The sequence below is a fragment of the Periophthalmus magnuspinnatus genome, chromosome 14 (genome assembly GCF_009829125.3).
Source record: "Periophthalmus magnuspinnatus isolate fPerMag1 chromosome 14, fPerMag1.2.pri, whole genome shotgun sequence".
NCBI lineage: Eukaryota > Metazoa > Chordata > Actinopteri > Gobiiformes > Gobiidae > Periophthalmus > Periophthalmus magnuspinnatus.
In genome coordinates this window covers 18097060-18117595 of record NC_047139.1, presented here as the reverse complement: position 1 = coordinate 18117595, position 20536 = coordinate 18097060, and the positions used below count along the sequence as shown (strand labels likewise).

Below are 20536 nucleotides of genomic sequence, written 5' to 3'. Positions count from 1 at the left end.
CTGTCCTGCCTCCATCGATAGGAAGACAGCACCAAAACCTGTTCAAATCAGCTGACCGGACACACCGTCACAGCAGCATCACGTGACCACTCTGAGGTGTTAGTGAGGAGTCCAAACTGTCAGGGATGAAAAGAAACTAAACCTTGGTCTGGATCGGTGATACTGACATAAATATATTAATAACTTTTTTTCTGCATCAACTCGATAACACCATTCAGATGATATTTTCACGCTGTTTCCAGATTTAGGACTGTGCTAATATGTGCCTGTAAAAGCCTTGATTATGGTTAAAGTCTAACCCAAAACGGAACGTGAACGGTACAAAAAATGAACTAGAATGACTCCACTGTGTTTTTAAACTCCATAGAATCATCTTCACTAGAATCATTTGGATCATTTCAGCCCTGGAATTGCACAGCTGGTCAAAGGAGCTGTTAACTTGAAAACTAATGCTTCATGACATCACAAGGTGGAACAGAGATTTTTGAGCTTTAGAGATATAAACAGCCTAATAATAAAGGGTTACTCAAACATGTGTGAATGGAACAAAACACATTAAAGCTCACAAGAATCAGATTTGCGTAATATAGGCCCTTTAAGTTGCCTTTAAGCCCTTTACGTTTAAGCTTCCTCTTGGTAGCCTGTCTACGCTATGCATTTATTCATTTTTATCAGGAAGCACAAATATGGATACTCGCTGTGCTTGGTGGGATTTTCTCTCACTATGATCTGCCACTGAATTCAAATTTAATATTTTCAACCAACAGAAATATCAATATCAACAGTTTATTTTTTAATCAGCTCTTTTCAAAATATTTTTAATTATATACGATACACTCAAATTTGTAATTTACCACATGTCCAAAATAAGAATTGGTATTTCATCAGTTTTTCAATATACCTTTGACCTCTGTTTCATGTACAAAAAAAACATGGCTAAAAATTGACCTATAGCCAGAGCACAAGAGAACCAAACCAGCAAACTGTTAGCATAGCAAATACATACATAGCATAGCATATAATACACAATAATATTTAAACTAATAACTCAAAACCAGGATAATCCCAGTACAACATTTTTAAGAACAGCATCATTAAAAGGCCTGAGCTCCAACAAATACATAACAGAATGAATCTATAATTACACATAGAAATGACTTATTCAACCCTTTACAGAGCAAATCTTATTGAATCATGACAGAAATAAGAAAAATCTACCCATTATTGCAAAGAATGGTAAATATTGAGCCCCCCAAAAATTGTTCCTGCACTCATATTGTGAAGTAGATATAGTATAAAGCTATTATCGTGACAGGTCTACATTTCGGACATTAATAGCTGCTTTACAAATACGATTCTGCACTGATAAAAAGAACATCGATGGAACATATTGGGAGGAATTGTGATTAAAACTCACGTCCTCCTGGAAAGCAGGGCTCCGTGATGTTGACAGTATGGGGGATCATTAAATTTGCCTGCTGCTTCTCTCCGAGCATAAATCAAGCCAATCCATCGCTGGTCGAGTGGGATCCCTGGTGGCTTACTTAGAGCCATGCCAACGCAGCACTGGCGAAGAAAGAGCGGGTAAGCATGCGAGGGGTGTCCTTAAGCCGCGCTCTCTGTCGGTATAAACAGCACCACTGGCTTCTCTGGAGAGCAATAGGGATCAGAGGGGCTTAGTGGGCACAACCCCGCCACAGACCCCAAACATGCACGAGTATCTTAACGTCCAGATGAGAGGTTTTGACTTGGGTTGACGGGATGGTACTTGTGGTATTTATCATAGTTTTATATCAGTATGTGAGAAAAAGGTTGAGAATAAAAGTACAAAAATACATGAAGTACTAAATACCTCTACCTATGTCATCAACCCAGAAAATTCCAGTCAAAAAGGTTTTGATTTACTAAAATAAGGTTGTTGTCATCTATGTTTATACTGGTCTAATTGTAACTATATTTATCTTTATTTATAGAGCCCCTAATGAGACTTAGACTCTTTTATTCATGGGAACCCTGTTCAAAATACAGCACAGACAAAAAACAAAGAAAAAAACAAACATATAAGTCCATATAAAACATTAAAAACATTAGGGATTGTTGCAGTATTTAACATAAAGAGCAAGCCTGCTCCATCACACAGCTCACGGCCCCAGAACAGGACCTGGACGCTCTCCGCTGAGGAAACGCCAGACTAAACCCTCATGAATAATTCTACACGTTCTTGCAGTTTTTTCTAACCTGATTTATAAAAAAGTGACGCTTCCATAAACAATTAGAGATCGCACCATGTGACTGTGAAGACGAAGCGAGAAAACAAACGCCATTTTTCGTTTCTAGAATTAAACTTGGTTAAGACAATGTAATGGCTTCTTGGGCGCCACACTGGGTTTGAATTAGAAAAAATTGCTTTAATTTCGTCAATTGTTTTATGTTCAAATACAAAAAAACCTAAATATAAAAAGCTCCAATTGGTTTGTAACATATGCTCTTCGCGCTCTGCTTACCACCTTCATTTAGGGAGACTGAATGGCTTTATCAGCTATTATCTTCTTCCAAAAAGCTGCAGGAATGCACAGCATCAGAGCTCATCATGTCTTTTAACCCATATAGATGCAATAGCGATATGCAAATAGTGCTCAAGAATTTTCACAGTCACAAACATGCCTCCCGGTAGCATGTCCAATGACACAAATCAACAATTAAGATCACAGCGGGATTTGGGGGATAAACCAAATTAGCATTATCCCTATCTGCGAATATGAAGAGCCGCATGGGGCGCAGCTAAACAAAGAGGAAACGCTTTGGAAGGTGATTGGTGACAACGCCTGTCTTGACTCCTGTGTCTTTCTTAAATGTGTAGTTTATTCCCGGTTGGATAGTCCACAGAAAGAACTCTTGGATTCGGAATGGTGTCAAAGGTAACCTCAGTCTTTTACGGTCTGAACGCAATAGCATTTCAAAGCGTTCACTTTCAGAGAGGGTGAAACTTTTAGCTCCGTGTGGGATTGGAGGCTCGGTTCTTACTCTGCACCTGCCGAGAGACTGTGGTGGAGACGCAGAGCTAAAGAAGCTATTGTGATTTTTCAGGGAAGCAAATGATTAGTAAACAAATGGTTCACACATATTTAATTAGGCTAATTTGATGCTAGCACTGAAGCTTTGAAATTCAGGGTCTATTTTGCTCACTTTGTGCTATGCGTTAGAGTTAGACTCATTTTGTTTCACAACTTCCAGACATGTTTTGAGATACATTTATCACTATATTACTTATATTAGGCCTGTCACAATAACACATTTTGAAATATAGACGAAAAGTGATTATATTGAAACCAAACCCTAAAGCAGAATAAACTCCCAAAGAGTATTTTAAATGTATTAAAAAAAAGAGCTGAAATAACAAAATAACAGAATGCAAAACTTAAGTAATTAGCTTGTGTCTTTAATGAGTCATAGAAATTCAAAATTCTATGACTCAAATCTCATTGTAATAAAGAAAAATATAATTTTGTTTCACTAGTCTGAAGAAAAAGTCTCCATAATAAATACTGACCCCCAAAAATGACTGTTCCATCTGTTATGTATTGAATGAGAAGTTGATATAGTAATTATCATGACATTTTATAAGTTCAGATAGAGTGAAAACACAAAATGGTGGAAAGATACGAGCCCCAGCATTTTTCAGAATCAAGTTTTTCAGACTTTTTTTTATAGCCATCATCAGTAAAGAAAAATCATAAACTAGAATACTTCAGTCATTTTTGTATTTTAAACAGGGTGCGAAAAGGGGAGTCTGGGTGTTCTCATTGGGTTCTCCCTACCAATAAAGATAAATTAAATAATACACTGCAAACTAAAGCAAAAACTTAGTAAATTATATGTTTTAAAAAGGCATAAATGAAAGACTTGAAGATTTTTTTTAAATAAAAATTGTGATTTTTCTGACAAGTATTGCAATAATGATTAGATTTTCAGGTTTCAGGTTCTGTTTAGAGTGCACATTATAACCAACTCCGAGACATGAACAAAAATATTAACTGATAAACTAATACAAGAGTCCCATGCATTCCTGAACATGGTTATAATTCTAACATTTATATACCCACCTCCTGAAATAACTGCAGCCTTTACACATGATACTGGCAACAACTCAAACTGCGATTTTGAATTTTGATCTGATGGGAATTTTAAGATGTATTAAACTCAATATAACGAAACTTTAGCGTTGCCATAAAAATTATAGTGATGTTTTCGTGCCCGTCAAGCAGCTCCATGAGTGAAGGACTAGCGGAATAAACCGGTCATCTGAAAACCTGAGCGTTGAGTATGGCACAAAGAGGAGCAGTGTGAGGACGCGCGTGGAGGGTTTTCTGGGCAGAGACTCCGGGTAGAGCTGGCACAAGCAGAGGTCATTTTTACATTTAGGGAAAAGAGGAAACATGCAATTAAAGAGTAATCGTCCCCAAACGACGCAATAAAACCGCTACGCACTTCATGAACACACACGTGACAAAGGAGCTGCTTTTTACGCCTTCTTAGCAACGAATAAGGTCCAAAAATATTATAAAAAGTATAAGAACGATACATTTTAATATATTTCTTTTTTATAGCGTACATTTTAAGTCCAGTCGTCTTACGTTTGTTAGTACATGTAGTAGTAGTCTCATCAAGATTTCTCAAAAACCACACATGAATTTTGAACTATGTTTAAACAGATCTGAACACATCTACAAACCGCTGAGCACTTTCTACGCACAATTTATTAAAACTTGCACTTTAACACGATGCCAAGCTGTTTTGCAGTCTTAATACACTCTTTGCCAACGCATTCGTACTTTACGCTCCAAAGCACAACCCAAGTTCCACCACAGAAAAAAGTGAACAGGCATCCCGAATACATCAACATCAGTAACACGCACCCACGCGTTTGGATGGACGGTGTTCAAACAGAGGATGCGCCGTGGTTATAATTTACAAATGAAACTCGATTCTATCTCTCCCACTGCTTTATGAAGTAAATTAGGCCGATTTACGCAAAAACACGCACGGACAAACACACAAGCGCTTTCTACACATCACTACAATATCAACACAAACGTTACTAACACATTTTATTACAAATCCAAAAGCAGCACATGCGAAAACGCAGAAAAAATCCGCTAGTGAGTCCCGCACAAAAATGCATCTCGTCTGGTTCGCCTCTCTCGTTTTTCTCCCCCTCGTGCGCGTCCGTCCCCCCTCCCTCTGCCTCCCTCCCTCTCTCCCTGTCTTTCCCTCCCTCTCTCCCTCTCTCTCACTGTGGCCTGGCTGCTGGCTGTCTGCCTGTATGAATAATGTCCTGCCTTTTGTAATGAAGGGGGGGAAAGGGGAAAAAAGGCGCTCAAGTGGTGAAGCCCTGTTCCCATGCACTGACATTGAAAATGAATGACAGCTTACCTGCATGCCAATCTTCATCAGACTGACACTGGGCTGACAGCACAGCCTATACTCCTCCACACAGCCGGTGACGTCAGCCGGCTAAAGCCCCTCCCACCTCCATCTCCAGCTCCGCTCCCCGTTTCCCCAACGCTGGGCTGCTGATGCCTTCCAGTGTCCGTGGGAAATATGACAATCACGCGTGATGTGCTGTGCAGAAATAACACAGAGAAGGGAGTCAGGGGTTTGGTTCGTGGTGGTACAGTACTGCCACCCACATCCAAGTACAAAATGTGGAGTAGTAGACTGTGGCGTTATTCAGTTGGAGAAAATCACTTCTTCCCTATAAAAACACAATTAACAAAGCAGTTAATGTTGTTGTCATTGTGGCATATGCCTATTATTTTAGCTATACCCCCTCTTTAATACCCCATAGAAGTAAATACCCCCTCTTAAATACCTCACAGAAGTTAAATACCCCTTCTACAGTCTATATGATCTGCAAATAAAAGGTAATTCATATCTAAAGGCCATAGAAACACGTTGTTACCCTTCATCAAGCTATTATTTTCAGGTTAAAACATGCCAATATTTAGTTGGTTTTGTCCGACTGTGTACCAAAACGGGGGGGAAAAAAGTTATGTAAATCAAGTTATGACTTATAAAAAATCTTGTCTTGGTAGTTTATATGTGCATTTGACCCTAGAAAAGTACTTAGAAATAATCACCCACCTGGCCCACGCGCACGCCTCTAGTTTGTGTGCATAGCCAGCCCTCTGTCGGTTTAAATTCATAACTACATGGGCAAAAATACAGACATTTATGGGCATTTATGACTTTGGCAGGTCAACAGATACATAAAAAGCGAAATTAGTGTCACCATAAAAGATAAAATCACTGAAAATGTTTTACTAGCTTAACACTCGTAAGCTAACGCTGTACGAAATTAAGCTAGGTAAGTAAATAATTTGAGCAATTATTCAAATAAAATACATATCTCGTCAGAAAAATGTTGTTGTTTCACATAAGTACAGTCTAGTGGGTGGTATGTTTTGAGGTTTATGAACAAAACTGCAATTAAACTTGTAAAAAAGTGAATATTACAAACCACAGAAGACAGATTGTCGCACAGACCAAGCGGGAGTCTCATAACGCGCTCTGATTGGTTTATGGGACGTGGCGCCAACCAATAGCGTTTGCCCTTGCTGTAACCAGGAAGTAGAAGACGCAAGGAGCTCAGAGACAACAAATGCCGCTTTCTTGCCCCTAATATCTCATGAATTGAACTAAAACTGTAATCTAGCATCCGCGTTTTCCGTGTTATGTTAACCGGAATGTTCTTGCGTGACACCGGTCCTCATCGGCTTGTAAAATAGTTCAAAATAATTGTTTTGTAGAGAGATTTGTTGTGTTTAGCTTCGTGTTTTAGCAGTAGCTTTGGAGCTGTGATGGCTGGTACCGTGTTGGCCGTGGGGACAGGGGTCGTGGTCATTGCAGTAGTCTGGATAGCAGCGCTGGTGATGGGGATAATGCTGCTCAGAGCGTCGGGGGCTGCCAGGTAAGAAAGAGCGCGGAAATAACATCTCCTTAAGATTAACTAACTCAACTAATTCAATGCATTTTAAAAGCATGATACTAGACAAAATCAAGTTTATCTGTAGGACGCAATTTAGACGCAATTTGACGACATAGAATAATTCAAAGCAGAATACATTACAGAGTAAGAAAGGCATAGAACTCAGAATACAAACAAAACTACAACAAAATCATGAATAATCATCTTAAAATGAGCCTGGATCAGAATATTGTATGGGAATAATAAATCAAATCAATACATGGGTTATAAGAGTGCAATAACTGAATATATGAAAATGAAATCGCAAAAATATTTGGCACATGGTGCAGATTCATATTTGTGTGTGTAATACTTGCAGTGGTGGAATGTCAAAAAGGAAAAAGTAGTAAAGTACTATACACGTATAAATTTTAGGTATCTGTACTTTACTTTTAAAGTGGATATTTCTTACTTCACTACATTTGAGAGCAGGTATCTGTACTTTCTACTCCACTACATTTTTTTAACTGGACTGAAAAGTAAAAGTATTTTTATTACTGTTTGAGACGTGCTGAAAAGGCTGACGGTTAATTTTAATCTGTGTGAAATACTTTTTATTCTTTATGTACATTTTAACCAGGTATTTTAATACTTTTACTTAAGTAGACTTTTTTATCTCATACTTTTACTAGAGTATTTTTTTGCTCTTGTATCTGTACTTTTACATAAGAAACAAAATAGAATGCTTCTTCCAGCACTGTATTTGTGTTAAACTGCATGTCTTAGTCTTTGTTTATATTAGTATAACTGAGCCTACATTCAAACAAAAAAAAAATTTTTTTTGTGATGACAAATAATTTGCCGAATCGTTCCATTACACAGGAGTCAGAATCAGGCATTTGACAACCACAAGATAAATATATAAACTCTCAAACAAAATGATCAGGTTCAATTTACAGATGATCTTTGTTCGATTAAACCTCATTCATTCATTTGTCGTCTTCAACTAAAATGTTAATATTGTCAGGCTTTAGAATACAAGAGCAATATCAGTCTATTATTATGAGATATAATGCTCTACAATGCTTTTAAATAACCTTTGATGACAACAGAACATTGTATATTATAAACATGTTGCCAGGTTGGGAGTTATCCCAGTATTCCTGCTGGCTCTGACAATCACTCTGGCGCTGGTGTTCTTCCCCCGCAGTCCGGAGACCCCTCCTCCTTTCAAAGAGATAGAGGTGAGCACGTGTTCATTTTCACTATACTTTCAAACACATTTATAATTCTGCCTTTTGAAGTTTGAGAACAGTTCTGGAAGTTCTGCTCTAAACTAAGGCCATTTGGCTTTGATTATCACCAAATGTTTATGGTTCAGTCCCGCTGAGAGAAGATGACGATTCACTTCCCAAAAGAACAGCCAAGTTTTCTGTGATGATCTTGAGTCATGTTTAAATAAGCCTTAATAATCAGCTCCGAGTCACGTCTTTTAACAATGAGAGAATTTGTTACCACACATGGAAAGGAAACTAGTACTGATATGTTCTGAATACTTCAGTACTCGTGTACTCCTGTTTAGACTTTTAAGATCACCTAAATTTGGAGTAATATGAGTAATATGGTGACATGAATCACATGAGCTATAGTTAGGCCTGTCACAATAAGACATGTATCGCAATGTTTTACTCCAGAGAAATATCACGATAATATTGAAATTACTTTATCCAATAACAATAAAGCAGGATTACCACAGTAAACCATTTTTAAGTAAACAGTATCATTAAACGCCTGAGCTGCAACAGATTAACCAATAATTAGGCATAAAAGTCACTTATTCAGCTTTCAGCTGTTCAAATATATATTTTTATAACATGAAAAATACCCCAGATCTCTCCTTTTTTTTGTTAAAAAAAAAAACTACACACAATAAATATTGAGCCCAAAAATATATTATTTTATTGAACGATAAGTTCAATAGTGATCATTGTGACAGGCCTAGCTTTAGTAGCTGTATGAAGGGCTGTACTTAAATATGTAGAGCTGATTCACTGAGAAGAAATCAATTAATTCCTCAAAATGTGCCCCACTAAACTAAAATTCGGCAGTTTGAGTACCATGGTCACATTTTTATATAGCACTTTTCCACCTCCAAGGCTCAAAGCACTTTACATTCACACACACATCATACACCAGTGTACACAGACACTCAAGGGTTAAGTGTGTTGCGCAAGGACACAACAATAGCAGTCATCTGTGGGAGCTTGAATTGCACTACCAACCTGTGGGTCAGTAGTATATATAAATGGACAAAGCTGCTGCTATCCGCTTTGTTCCAAATAGTGCTTCAGGCTCTATTGACTCAGGCTCCAATTCACTTTACATTGAAAAACTGTCACCCCTCTCTCTGTAACTGCTGCTGTCAGACTCATCATTTTGTCCTTAAAAATTTTATATTAACCCGCTCTACATGATCTTGGTATTTTTATTTCATTACTGTGTCTGTAAATCAAGATATGAACATTAAAAACAGACAAATCAGGCACCATCTTTCCTTCAGGTCACTCCCGCTAGCGTTAACAACAGGTTTGATTGACAGCGTTGCTAAGCACCCGCTACCTGCTAAGAAATTCCAAATATAGAACTCAGCTCCAAATTGACCCCTATAACTGCTCTAGCCTCGATGAGCTTCATTTGACTGGAGCCGAACGCTGTGGGTGACGTCACACTCACTTTGTTCACTTTTTTATACAGACTATGATCTGACCGCTCTGCCATTGATTTTTATGTTGTTTATCATTGATGCATGTTGATGTCCTTTGGCAAGACACTTTACTGCCCTTGACTTCCATGCAATTTTTTTTAATCCTTTTTGTTTTAATGAACTTGTTTATGGCTGAAATGTAAATATTTTTGTGTAATTATCTTAACTGGACCCCCAGAAGAACAGGCAAATAAAAGTGCGTTGCCAAAACAGTTATGAAAATGTAATAAGGACAAACGAGATTTAAACGCGTAATGCCCAGCCTAATTGTTCCATGGCAGCGGTAGGTGAGTACATATAAATAAGGCTGTTCCAAATATAACCCGGAGCCACCCGAGCCGGCACCCGAGCCGCCGTCCGCCATGCGCCGCGTTCGTAAACAGCATTTGTGAGCGCAGCCGTTTGGTGCCGTGGGCTTGTGTTCTTCTTTATCTGAGTCCAACAGCAACACAGAACAAACACTCCCCCATGTTGCCTCCGGGTCGTGCCAATAAGCCAGCCAGATCTGCCAAGCAAGCTGCCACGCCATAGAAATAGCAGCACACAGCCCTGTCCCGGCCAGAATGAATTCGAAAGCCTTTGTACAATGCTCCGAACCAGACCAGCACGATCTGACTGCTCACACTGAGAGTTCTGCGCAAGACAAAATATAGCAAAGCCGGACTTGGAAGTGGATTTTCGTTTCGGTTTAGGAGATTATAGTTAAGGAGTTTGCAAATGTTGAAATCAATGTTTTGTTGTTTAATCAGATAATAGTTTTAAAGGGCCCATATCACGCTGTTTTCAGACCTCTGTTCTAATGTTGTTTCTTTATCACAGACAAACCTGGAGTTGTGTTTTGTTTCATTCACACATGTTTCACACACAAACCCTGCATATTTAGGTTAGTTAGAAAACACTGTGTTCCACCTTGTGATGTCATATGGTAATACAGAAAGTGCTCCACTGTGTTTTTAAACTCCATACACCTTCGGGAGAATCATTTGGATAATTTCAGACTTGGAATTGCCAATCTCTACTGAACAAAAGGTAAAAGGAGCTGTTTACATGAAAACTACTGCTTCATGACATCATGCGGTGGAACAGAGCAGGTTTGGAGATGAAGAGGGACTAATAATAAAGTGTTACTCAAATGTGTGAATGAAACAAAAGACAACTTCAGGTATGTTTTTGAAGAGGTAACAGCATTGTAACATGACTTAAGGGTCACACGAGTCCACGCTTAATGCTTAGGTTAGATGTTGAAAATTATATGATGTAGAAAAATGCGGTATTTTAAGAAACACTTTATTGTCCCTGTTGGGAAGTTTGTTTTCTGCATTTGACCCATCTTTCAGTGTCTCTGGGTCAAACCTGTCAGGAACAGTGGGACCCATCTCCAGATCTTGAGCTTGTCTTGGCCAGGAGTACCTCAGCTGGAGGATTTGACCCTGGTGCATATTTATGGGATTATAGTGTTGACCCCACATTGGCACAGTGAATGTTTTGGATTCATTACTTTTTGAATCAATGTTGTAAATATTTTTAATACCATTTTGATTCTTTTAATTCCATTACCTAAATTGTTAAATCCCCAATATTTTATTTATACAATACCGAGACATCCCTGTATCAGTGACCTGTGTGCACTCCGTTTGTTCCTGTATCAGTGACTCAGTTTGGACTCGTGTTTATCCTGTGTGATCATGTCTAACCTCTCTCTGTTACACCAAGCTCAAATCTGATGGTGTTAATGAGGCGGGGAAGGAGGGATGGAGAAAGAGGGGAAGGGGGGGGTCCGAGCTCTCTACCCCCCAGCCCCACCCACACCCACCCCTCCTGATTTCAACACCCGCCCACGGCACATTAATAAAACATGGCGCCCCCTTTGGCTTCCTGCACTCGCTGTAATTGGCAAATTAAAAAGTGAGATGTGTTCAATTCTTCAATGAGAGATGCGGCGTAAACGGGAGCTCCCCCTCCCTATTTCTCTCTGTCTCTCTATCTATCTTTCTCTGTGTGTCTCCCTTTCTCTCCCTATCTCCTGCTGTGTCTCACTCTCTCCTTGTCTCGCTCTCTGTGTCTGTCTCTGTCTTCTTGTGTGTCTCTCTCTCTGCATTTCTTCCCCTCTCTCTCTCTCTCTCACCTTGTATCTCTCTCCTTCTCTCCCCCCTTGTATGTCTCTCTCCCTCTCTCTTTGTATCTCTCCCTGTCCCCTCTCTCCTTTTGTTTCCCTCTCTCATTCTACTTCAATCAGATCCAGTGCATTCAGACCTCAGTGGTCGCATCTCTCTTTCTCCCTCTCTCTTCTCTCTCTCTCTGTCTCTCTGTCTCTTTCCCTCTCTTTTTCTCTCTTTTTCTCTCATTCTCATTCACCACTTCAGTCAGACCCCAGTGTTCGTATCTTCTGTTTCTTAGCTCCAGGCCTTTTTCTGCAGATGTTTTCTTGTATTGTTGGTCGTGTCTTGATCTAAAAACTAAACACACAAACAGGGAAATATAAAGTTTTTCTGATCAGGCTCAGACTTTTTACTTGTTGTTTTCTGTTTGAACATAAACACCAGTTTGAACATTTGGCTGATTGGGCTCATTCTTATATTTCAGCTCATTAAAAATTACACAAAAGAAACGCTCAAATAAAACATTTAAAATAAATAAAAATACATTTGAAATCAACCAGTCAAACAAACATATTTTTTTAGATTTACACCACTCACTGTGAACTCGGTTTATTTTTATTTGCAGGTTTGAAGACCATATTTGTTAAGAAATACACTTTTTGTTGGAGGGTTCCCTACCTGCTTGTCTCCATACAGATGTTATTGCTTTACCTGAAAGATCTGATGTAAATCACTTTGAGCTCGGAAGGTGGAAAAATTCTCTACAAAAATGTGACTATGACCAATTTTTTTTTTTTTTTTTTTTTTTTTTTTGAAGCTGAAAACAAGTCAAGAAAAAAAATCCATATGTAACTTTTCTGCTTTTCACGTATGATTTATTTCGAGATTTTCCAGAATATATATTAAAAAAACAGATTACTTAGAAAGGTGTAGTATTCAGGGCTAATATGAGAGATTAACAGTTTACAATGTACACACCTTAAAACAGATACACACACAGCCAACAGATGGCCAAAACAGAAAAGAAAAAAAACAGACAGAATATGTGCTACAAAAACACTTATAGTTAGCATAGCATAGTTAGATCAGCCACTTGATATCCATGAATATATGAAATAAAAGGCAGCTCACGGGGTTATCTCCAGTATCAAAGACATGACATGATCTAAAAAACGTAACCAGACTTCAGTAAAGTTAGAATCAGAGCCTTTGAGAGAGTGCTGTATTTTCTGCAGTTTCATAAAAGAGAGGGCATCTTTTATCCATTGAGAGTGAGTGGGTGGGTGAGGGTCTTTCCAGCGCATCAGGATGGACCGCCTGACCAGCAATGTAAGAAATGCAACAAGATCAACAAAACAGGGTGACAGGGAGTGATCGGCTGGAAGAATCCCAAAAAGAGCAGTCAATGTGGACCGCTGAACTCTAGCACTGCAAATAACAGAAAGAGAATCAAAAAATAGTGTCCCAATATGTAGATAAGGCAGAGCAGGTCAGAAACATGTGAGTGAGACTCGCTGGGCCTAAACTGCATTTTATACAGTTAGGATTGATGCCAGGGAAGATTCGGGTAAGTCTACTCAGACAATAACACTATGGACCACCTTACACTGAATGATACAATGTGTTGGGACGTCTGCTTGTCGGTGCTATGGAGATGTCATTGCTTTGCCCGTAATGTTCCACGTTATTGCATTAAACGTACTCGGCCAGTCAAAAGTTTAGACACACTCATTCAGTTTTTTTACTACTTTATACATTTTAAACACACACAGAGGACATCAAAGTAAGATATAGGGAGTTATGTAGTGAAGAAAAAGTGAAATAACTCCTTAAAGCAGGCATGACCAAACTGCGGCCCGGGGGCCAAATGCGGCCCTCAGACCAATTTTTCTCGGCCCTCAAGCTTCTACGTGAACTGGCCCATATTACCTTAAATAGTACTTTTTACCGTACATTTCTGAAAATCAAATATTTAATGCATCCCTTTGAGGATTTAAGCATGAATAAAGCTCTAGTGGTTCAGTTTAACTTGTAATAAACACACAGATTTGAAGTATTCACTGTATTGGTGACCAGTCTATGGCCCTCAATTGGCCCTCAGCTTTGTCTATGTTTTTATACATGACCCTTAATGAGAAAAGTTTGGACACCCCTGCCTTAAAGTATCACCTTTTGCTTTATCGAAAAATATTCAGTAGAATTATTTTACTTTTTTTTTTTTCTTTACCACTTTAATTATGTAGAAGTAGTATAAAATGAATTTAAAAAAAAACATTCAATCAACTTTTGACTGGTAGTCTGTCTCTATAGACAAGCACGTAACACCAAGTGACAGGTCAGATTTGTGGAGAGGCAAGACACCAAACGATCCAAGTTGTAACAGATAAATCACTCATCGCCTGGTATAAAATAAAAATAGAAATATGGAGGAATGAGTTGTATCAGTGACAGTTGAGACCCTGTCACTGCTGTCACTGTATGTACGAGACAGCGCTGTACTGCCCTCTTGTGGTTGGTACCAAGAATACAGAAAAGGCAGACATGAATTCAAGAGTTCTGTGGATGTTGTAAAGTTAAAAGTCTAGACTGTTTCAAGGCTGAACGGAACAGATCCCATCGTTTCACTGGTGCCACGTGAATTACTCATTTATTTATTTTATTTATTCTTTTTTCAGACACAAAAATATTCGGTCCATAGTTTAAAAAAAGAGTGTGGAGTTTCTATGTAGAGAGCTTTTTCAGAGCAGAGGTGTATTTCAAATCAGTTCTGTTCATATTTGTCAAGCCCAAAATCACAACAGCGTCGCCTCAAAGGGTTTCACAAAACTTTTGATTTAACCAACAGAAACAGAAAGTTAGAAAATTCAGCAGTGAAACAGATATAGGCCCATAACAGATTAACCAACACTCACAGGAAATGGAGAACACAACTGGCTCACTGTTCCAGAGCGCCCCCTGTCCTTAGACTCTCCTTCTCCACAAGGAAAAACTCCAAAATCCTTTTAATTTATGCTGAATCCTATGTTTTTACAGCTAAGTCTAGAATTATCGTGAATATTTTTTATAATTACCCCAACTTCCCTCCAAATGCCAATTACATCCTGGCCGTGTGGACTTAAAGGTTTTGCCTGTAATCAGGAAGTGTGCATTAGCATGTTGTTGTTAGCTTTACTTTCATAACAAAACTCCGCTCTGGTCTCTGAGAGTTGTGAAAAGTGCTTATAAAATCATCATGGTGAGTAATTAGAATGCTCTGAATGCATAAGGTAAGTGAGGAATAACTTTGGACCACAGCAAACTGTTTTTCATGATTTAAAGACAGAAAAATCAGGTTCAGAGACTTTAATAAAAAAATAAGTGAGACAAATGAGTTTGTGTAAACAAGCCTCTTTCCCCATGCACTGGTATAATGTATAATGTTGTAGCCTAAAGCACTACTTTTCTCTCCTCTCTTGTCTCTCTCTTTCCTCTGTTTTCTCTCTCTCTCTCTCTTTCTCTTCTGTTCTCTCTCTCTCCTCATTTCTCTCTCTCCTCTGTTTTCTCTCTCTCCTCTGTCTCTCTCTCTCCTCTGACTCTTTCCCCTTTGTTCTCTCTATGTCCTGTGTTCTCTTTCTCCTCTGTCTCTCTCTCTCCCTTTCTCTCCCCTCTGTTTTCTCTCTCCTGTCTCTCTGTCCTCTTTTCTCTCTCTCCTCTGTTCTCTCTCTCCTTTGTCATCTCTCTCCCTCTTTGTCCCCCGTTCTCTCTCTCTCTCCTCTGTTCTCTCTCTCCTCTGTTCCCTCTCACTTTCTCTCTCCTCTGTTCCCTCTCACTCTCTCTCCTCTGTTCTATTGCTGTCTGTCTCTCCTTTGTTCTCTCTCTGTCCTCTGTCTCTCTCTCTCTCTTCTCTGTCTCTCTCTCCTCTGTTCTCTCTCTCCTCTGTTCCCTCTCACTCTCTCTCTCCTCTGTTCTATTGCTGTCTGTCTCTCCTTTGTTCTCTCTCTGTCCTCTGTCTCTCTCTCTCTCTTCTCTGTCTCTGTCCTCTGTTCTCTCTCTCCTCTGTTTCCGCTTTCTTTCATCTGTCCTCTCCTCTGTCTCTCTCTCTCTGTCTCTCTCTCTCTTTCCTCTGTTCTCTCTCCTCTGTTCTCTTTTCCTCTCTTCTCTCTTTCTCCTTCTCCTCCTCTCTTCACTCTTCTCTCTCTCTTTAGATCGTGGACACGTTGTTCATCGGGCGTTTCGTTATGCTGGCTGTGGCTGGACTCGTCTTTCTGTTCGGGCTCTTCCTGCTCGTCCCGTTTCACCTCCTGGAGCCTGTCTATGCCAAAGAGCTCAGAACACAGTAGAGAGAGGCCTGGGAACAGGGGCGGTGCCAGGGGGCGGGGCTTGAGCTCAGAACGCACAAGAGAGAGAGCAAGACAGAGAGAGAGAGAGGCCTGGGAACCAATGAAACAGTCAGAGAGTCATAGGAACTACTGGAAGAAACAAAATACAAGACTACAAAATATGAACCAGTGTAGTATTTATGTATGTAATGTGTATATAATGTGTATATAGAGAATAGTCTGGTTTTCTAGTCAAATAAGTCTCATTTTGTACAGTTGATAGAAAAATAATTAAATGATATTTTTCCATAAACCATATTTTCTCATTCTATTTTGTTTGCAAGAATGTTTCTACAAAATAAAAATTGTGTATATAGTGAGAATGTTTAGTGAGAATTTACATACAGCTGCTTTAAAACTGGGACTATACTTAAATATGGCAGCTTCAAAATCAATAAGGTCTTTTAATGCAATAGAATATAATAAAGATAATTGTTTTATTTAGTAGACTGATATGTTTAAATGTTCTTAAGCAATGAAAAGTTAGCACCATTTGCATTTTACAAAACTAAATGTCGTTTTGTTTGAATGAAAAGTCAAAATATCACAATCAGGAAATTCAACAACTTCCAGGTCAGTTTTCGTTTAAATTCAGTTTAGTTTGAGAGTCTGACCTGGAGAGCTCAGTCCTCCCGGTGTTAAGTAAAAGTACAGATACAGAGGTAAAACTACGCTAATACACTAATAAAGCAAAAAGTAACACATGAAAAAATGTACTAACTGTTTAAAAATGTACATAAAGAGCGTGTTAAATGTTGTTAATTTGTTTAATTGTAAAAGTCATCATACAGATTAAAAATGATACATATTTTGATCAACAGTACCAATACAAATTAATTTCTTAATTTTTCTCATTAACTTTGTGTATTTATTTTTGTTTGCTCAAAGCTAAAGCTTCAACTCAAAAACTTCAGTTAGGATGTTACTACAAACATGGTAAAAATAGCCCCTCAAATCATATGAAAAGTACTTTTTTACTTTTCAGTCCAGTTAAAAAACGTAGTGAAGTAAAAGTAAGTATCCACTTTAAACTTTACTTTAAAAGCTAATATTATGCTATTTTCTGATCTATGTCCTGTTGTTTCCTCATCACAAACATATCTGGAGTTCTGTTTTGTTTCATTCACACATGTTTAACACACAAACTTGCATATTTAGGCTGAGCTCTTCCCTCAAACTGATAACACTTTGTTCCACCTTGTGATGTCATGTGGTAATACAGGAAGTGCTCCACTGTGTTTTTAAACTCCATGCACCTTCACTACAATCATTTGAATAATTTCAGCTCTGGAATTGCTGATCTCTACTGAACTAAAGGTAAAAGGAGCTGTTAACTTGAAAACTACCACTTAATGACATCACAAGGTGGAACAGAGCATTTTGAACTTTGAAGACTTAAACAGACTAATAATAAATCATTACTCAAACATGTGTGAATGAAATAAAACACAACTCCATGTATGTTTTTGAGGAGGTAACAGCATTAGAACATGGTTTAAAGCTCACAAGAGTCAGTATGGGTAATATAGGACCTTTAAGTAAAGATACCTTTAAGATTCCGATACCTAAAAATTCTTCTTAAGTACTTCGTCACCTTCAACCACTGTTCACAGTCTATCATTTGGTTTATATACATTTCTTAAAGTTTATGCAGCTCTAGTTATTTTTATTCAACCCTTCATATTTGATGCCACCGGGTCTATTTGCTCATTACTTTTACGTATTTCTTTAGTTCTATCAACTCCGTATGAAGTTATAATTTTCAACGCCCCTCTCAGTCCCTCCCTTCCCCCTCGTCCCACCTCTGTTTTGGAAGTGTGAACCCGGAGGAGACGTGGAGTAGAATTCCAACCAGGACGATGAAAGAGTATCTAATGAATCAAAACCAATCCCATTAGTTCCGGCCCACATCTCCATAACGTGGTCCCCATTTGGTCACAACAATCCGCTGCACGATTTCACACAGGCCTGGGACAGAGGGGGTCTACGGGCAGAGGAGGGGGGGCGGGGTCTACAATGAGAGGGAGGGCGGGGTTTACAGGGAGAGGAAGTGCGGTGTACAGGGAGAGGGGGCGGGGTTCTGCAGGGACAGCGGAGGTCTACAGGGAAAGGAGAGGGGTGGCGGGGGTTCTCCTGGGAGTGGGCGTGTCCAGGGACCTCCCAAAAACTCGCAGGGGGCTTGTTGGCTGTAATTGAGCGCGTGATTACCGCAAAACAGGATGAGAACCTGGCTGGAGGGTTGAGACTGGACTGTGAGCTTAAAGAATGGACTGGATACTTTTTTGGTGCCACTAATGCACTTTAATAATCTGGTAATAAACATTTATAATCACACCTGCTCCTGTTTTTTATGTTTTAAATGGACCTATAAACTTATTTGTTTTGTTTATTTGCATTTCTTCTGTATTTTAACAGGGGCTCATGAAAAAAGGGAGTCGGGTGCTCTCCCTCGACCCTCCCTGTAGAAATATAGTTACAATAATAAAGGGGCTCCAAATACGGCACAAAGACTGAAATTACGTAATCGTTTGTCTTCTACCTGTGTTTCCAAATGAAGCTTATGTTAATCTGTCGAGTCAAACTTGTAAATACATTTGATGGGAGGCAGAATAACAAGTGGAGTAGTCGCTTTAAGATAGTATTTAGGTACTGTTGAGGTACATTACACTTTATTATCCCTGTAGGATTTTCTTTCCTTTGAATTTGACCCGTCAGTGCAGCACCCACGGACCCAGGCTTGGTCAAGACTAGAGATGCACTGATCTGGTGTTGAATATTGACGCCAATACTGAAAAAGTTGCTGGATCAGAGATCAGGTCCCAAATATTAGTTCAGTCAGTATCCTGGTTGGACATTTAAACTGATGTAATAAGACTGTTTACAGGTCGTACTCTTCTGAAAGTGTCAGAATGTTTGAACGTTGTTCTGTACCTACATAACACATTTCGATCAGTTTTGTCCTTTGTCTTTATTTTTGTTTAAAGGAAATCACTTACTATCGAATACTATCGGAACTGAAAACTTAATGAAATCTTAGCTGGAGGTTTTGACCTGTTGTTTTGGGTTGATGGAGGAAACCGAAGTGACCAGGAGAAACTCACACAAACACAGAAAGAACATGCAAACTCCACATAGACAAAAGGAGAACACACAAACTCCACACAGAAAGACCTGGGATTCAAACCCTAAACTTTCTTGCTAGCCTCCCACCCTCTGCCTTTTTATTTTCTTCTGTAAATTTTGTGAATTAACTGCTGAAAAAAATAACTTTTGTCTGAATAAAACTTCTTTTTCTTTACATATTTTCTCTTTGTCTTTGTCTGGACTCTGTTAGTTCAAAGTTTGTCCAAGTTGGCGACCCAAACGCTCCCTTAGATTTTTAATGATCCGTTGACTATTTTTAACTTTTATGAAACCGAGCTGGAATTTTAAGCTGTAGACGTGAAAAACATCAAACTTTTTCCTTTGTTGCCGGTCGAACTTCTGCCAAACGAATCTCCAAAACTCTGAAACGTTCTCGCTTCTATCTGCATTTTTCAAGGTCAACGTCTTTGCCATATAATCACTTTTGGAAGACGGGAAGATCTTACATGTCTCCCTAGCTACTTTCTCACCATCTCCTCTCTCTACCGGCTTAAAAACTCTCTCCATCCCTCCGTTCCTTCCTCATTTTCATTTCTCCTACTGAACCTCGTCTCTTGGGAGTGGGAAAATGAGCAGAACAAAGCCGTGGGGGTCTTGCACATCATTGGGAGCATTGGGAGAGCGATTCTTTGTATTGGAGCCAGCTGGACATAAAAAGAACTCAGGGGGCCGGGTTGTGACAGAAAGACGCGACCAGGCGAAGGCATTGGAAAACTTAGGGAGAGTAGTTTTGCAAATCTACCCCCTTTTTTAAAAAACGAAGAGAAAAAAGGGGATGGGGAGAGCTTCTGCCCGGTCGATGGCGCATTCAAAGGCACTGATGCAGAACTGGTGGCTTGCCGTTCACATCCTACTCGCCGTGTTTGTGATATGGAGAGCAGACACACCCATCGCGCTTACAAGCCCCCCAAAAAACCATTCAAGAGATTTCAGGCCGGAGTCTCTGCACTTATCCCCAAAGAATGTGATTCAGTTTGGGTTAAATCAACCAAAGCCAATGTTTGCAGTCCCTTTACACAGTTTGGTAAATAGAAATTTGACGAGAGCCCACTCAAGTATCCAGATCGGGCTGTGCGATTTTAAAATTTGATCAACTATGAGTTATAAATAGTACCACAATACATATATTTTTTTTTATTTTGCAAATCGTCTTTCATGATTTGAGTTTACATATTTATTTATTGTCAGTTTACTTTGGAGAAGC

At 39.1% G+C, this 20536-nt stretch overlaps 2 protein-coding genes across 3 annotated transcripts in view; one reads left to right on the top strand and one right to left on the bottom strand.

The window, feature by feature from the left end:
* Positions 1 to 5555, bottom strand: part of pknox2 (pbx/knotted 1 homeobox 2) — a 155911-nt gene extending 150356 nt beyond the window's left edge. Inside the window, exon 1 of one of the 2 annotated variants that reach the window (XM_033978464.2) lies at positions 5434 to 5555. The gene's annotated coding sequence lies outside the window, so the exon portion shown is untranslated. Of the gene's footprint in view, positions 1 to 1417; positions 1507 to 5433 lie in introns of those variants that run through there. The other variant, XM_055226827.1, reaches the window with a different exon arrangement.
* A 1098-nt stretch (positions 5556 to 6653) lies between these two features.
* tmem218 (transmembrane protein 218) lies at positions 6654 to 16315 on the top strand. The gene is made up of 3 exons (XM_033978850.2): positions 6654 to 6970; positions 8109 to 8211; positions 16015 to 16315. The coding sequence occupies exons 1-3, from the start codon at positions 6861 to 6863 to the stop codon at positions 16147 to 16149; spliced, it is 348 nt and encodes a 115-aa protein (XP_033834741.1). The 5' UTR covers positions 6654 to 6860; the 3' UTR covers positions 16150 to 16315.
* Positions 16316 to 20536: the final 4221 nt, after the last annotated feature.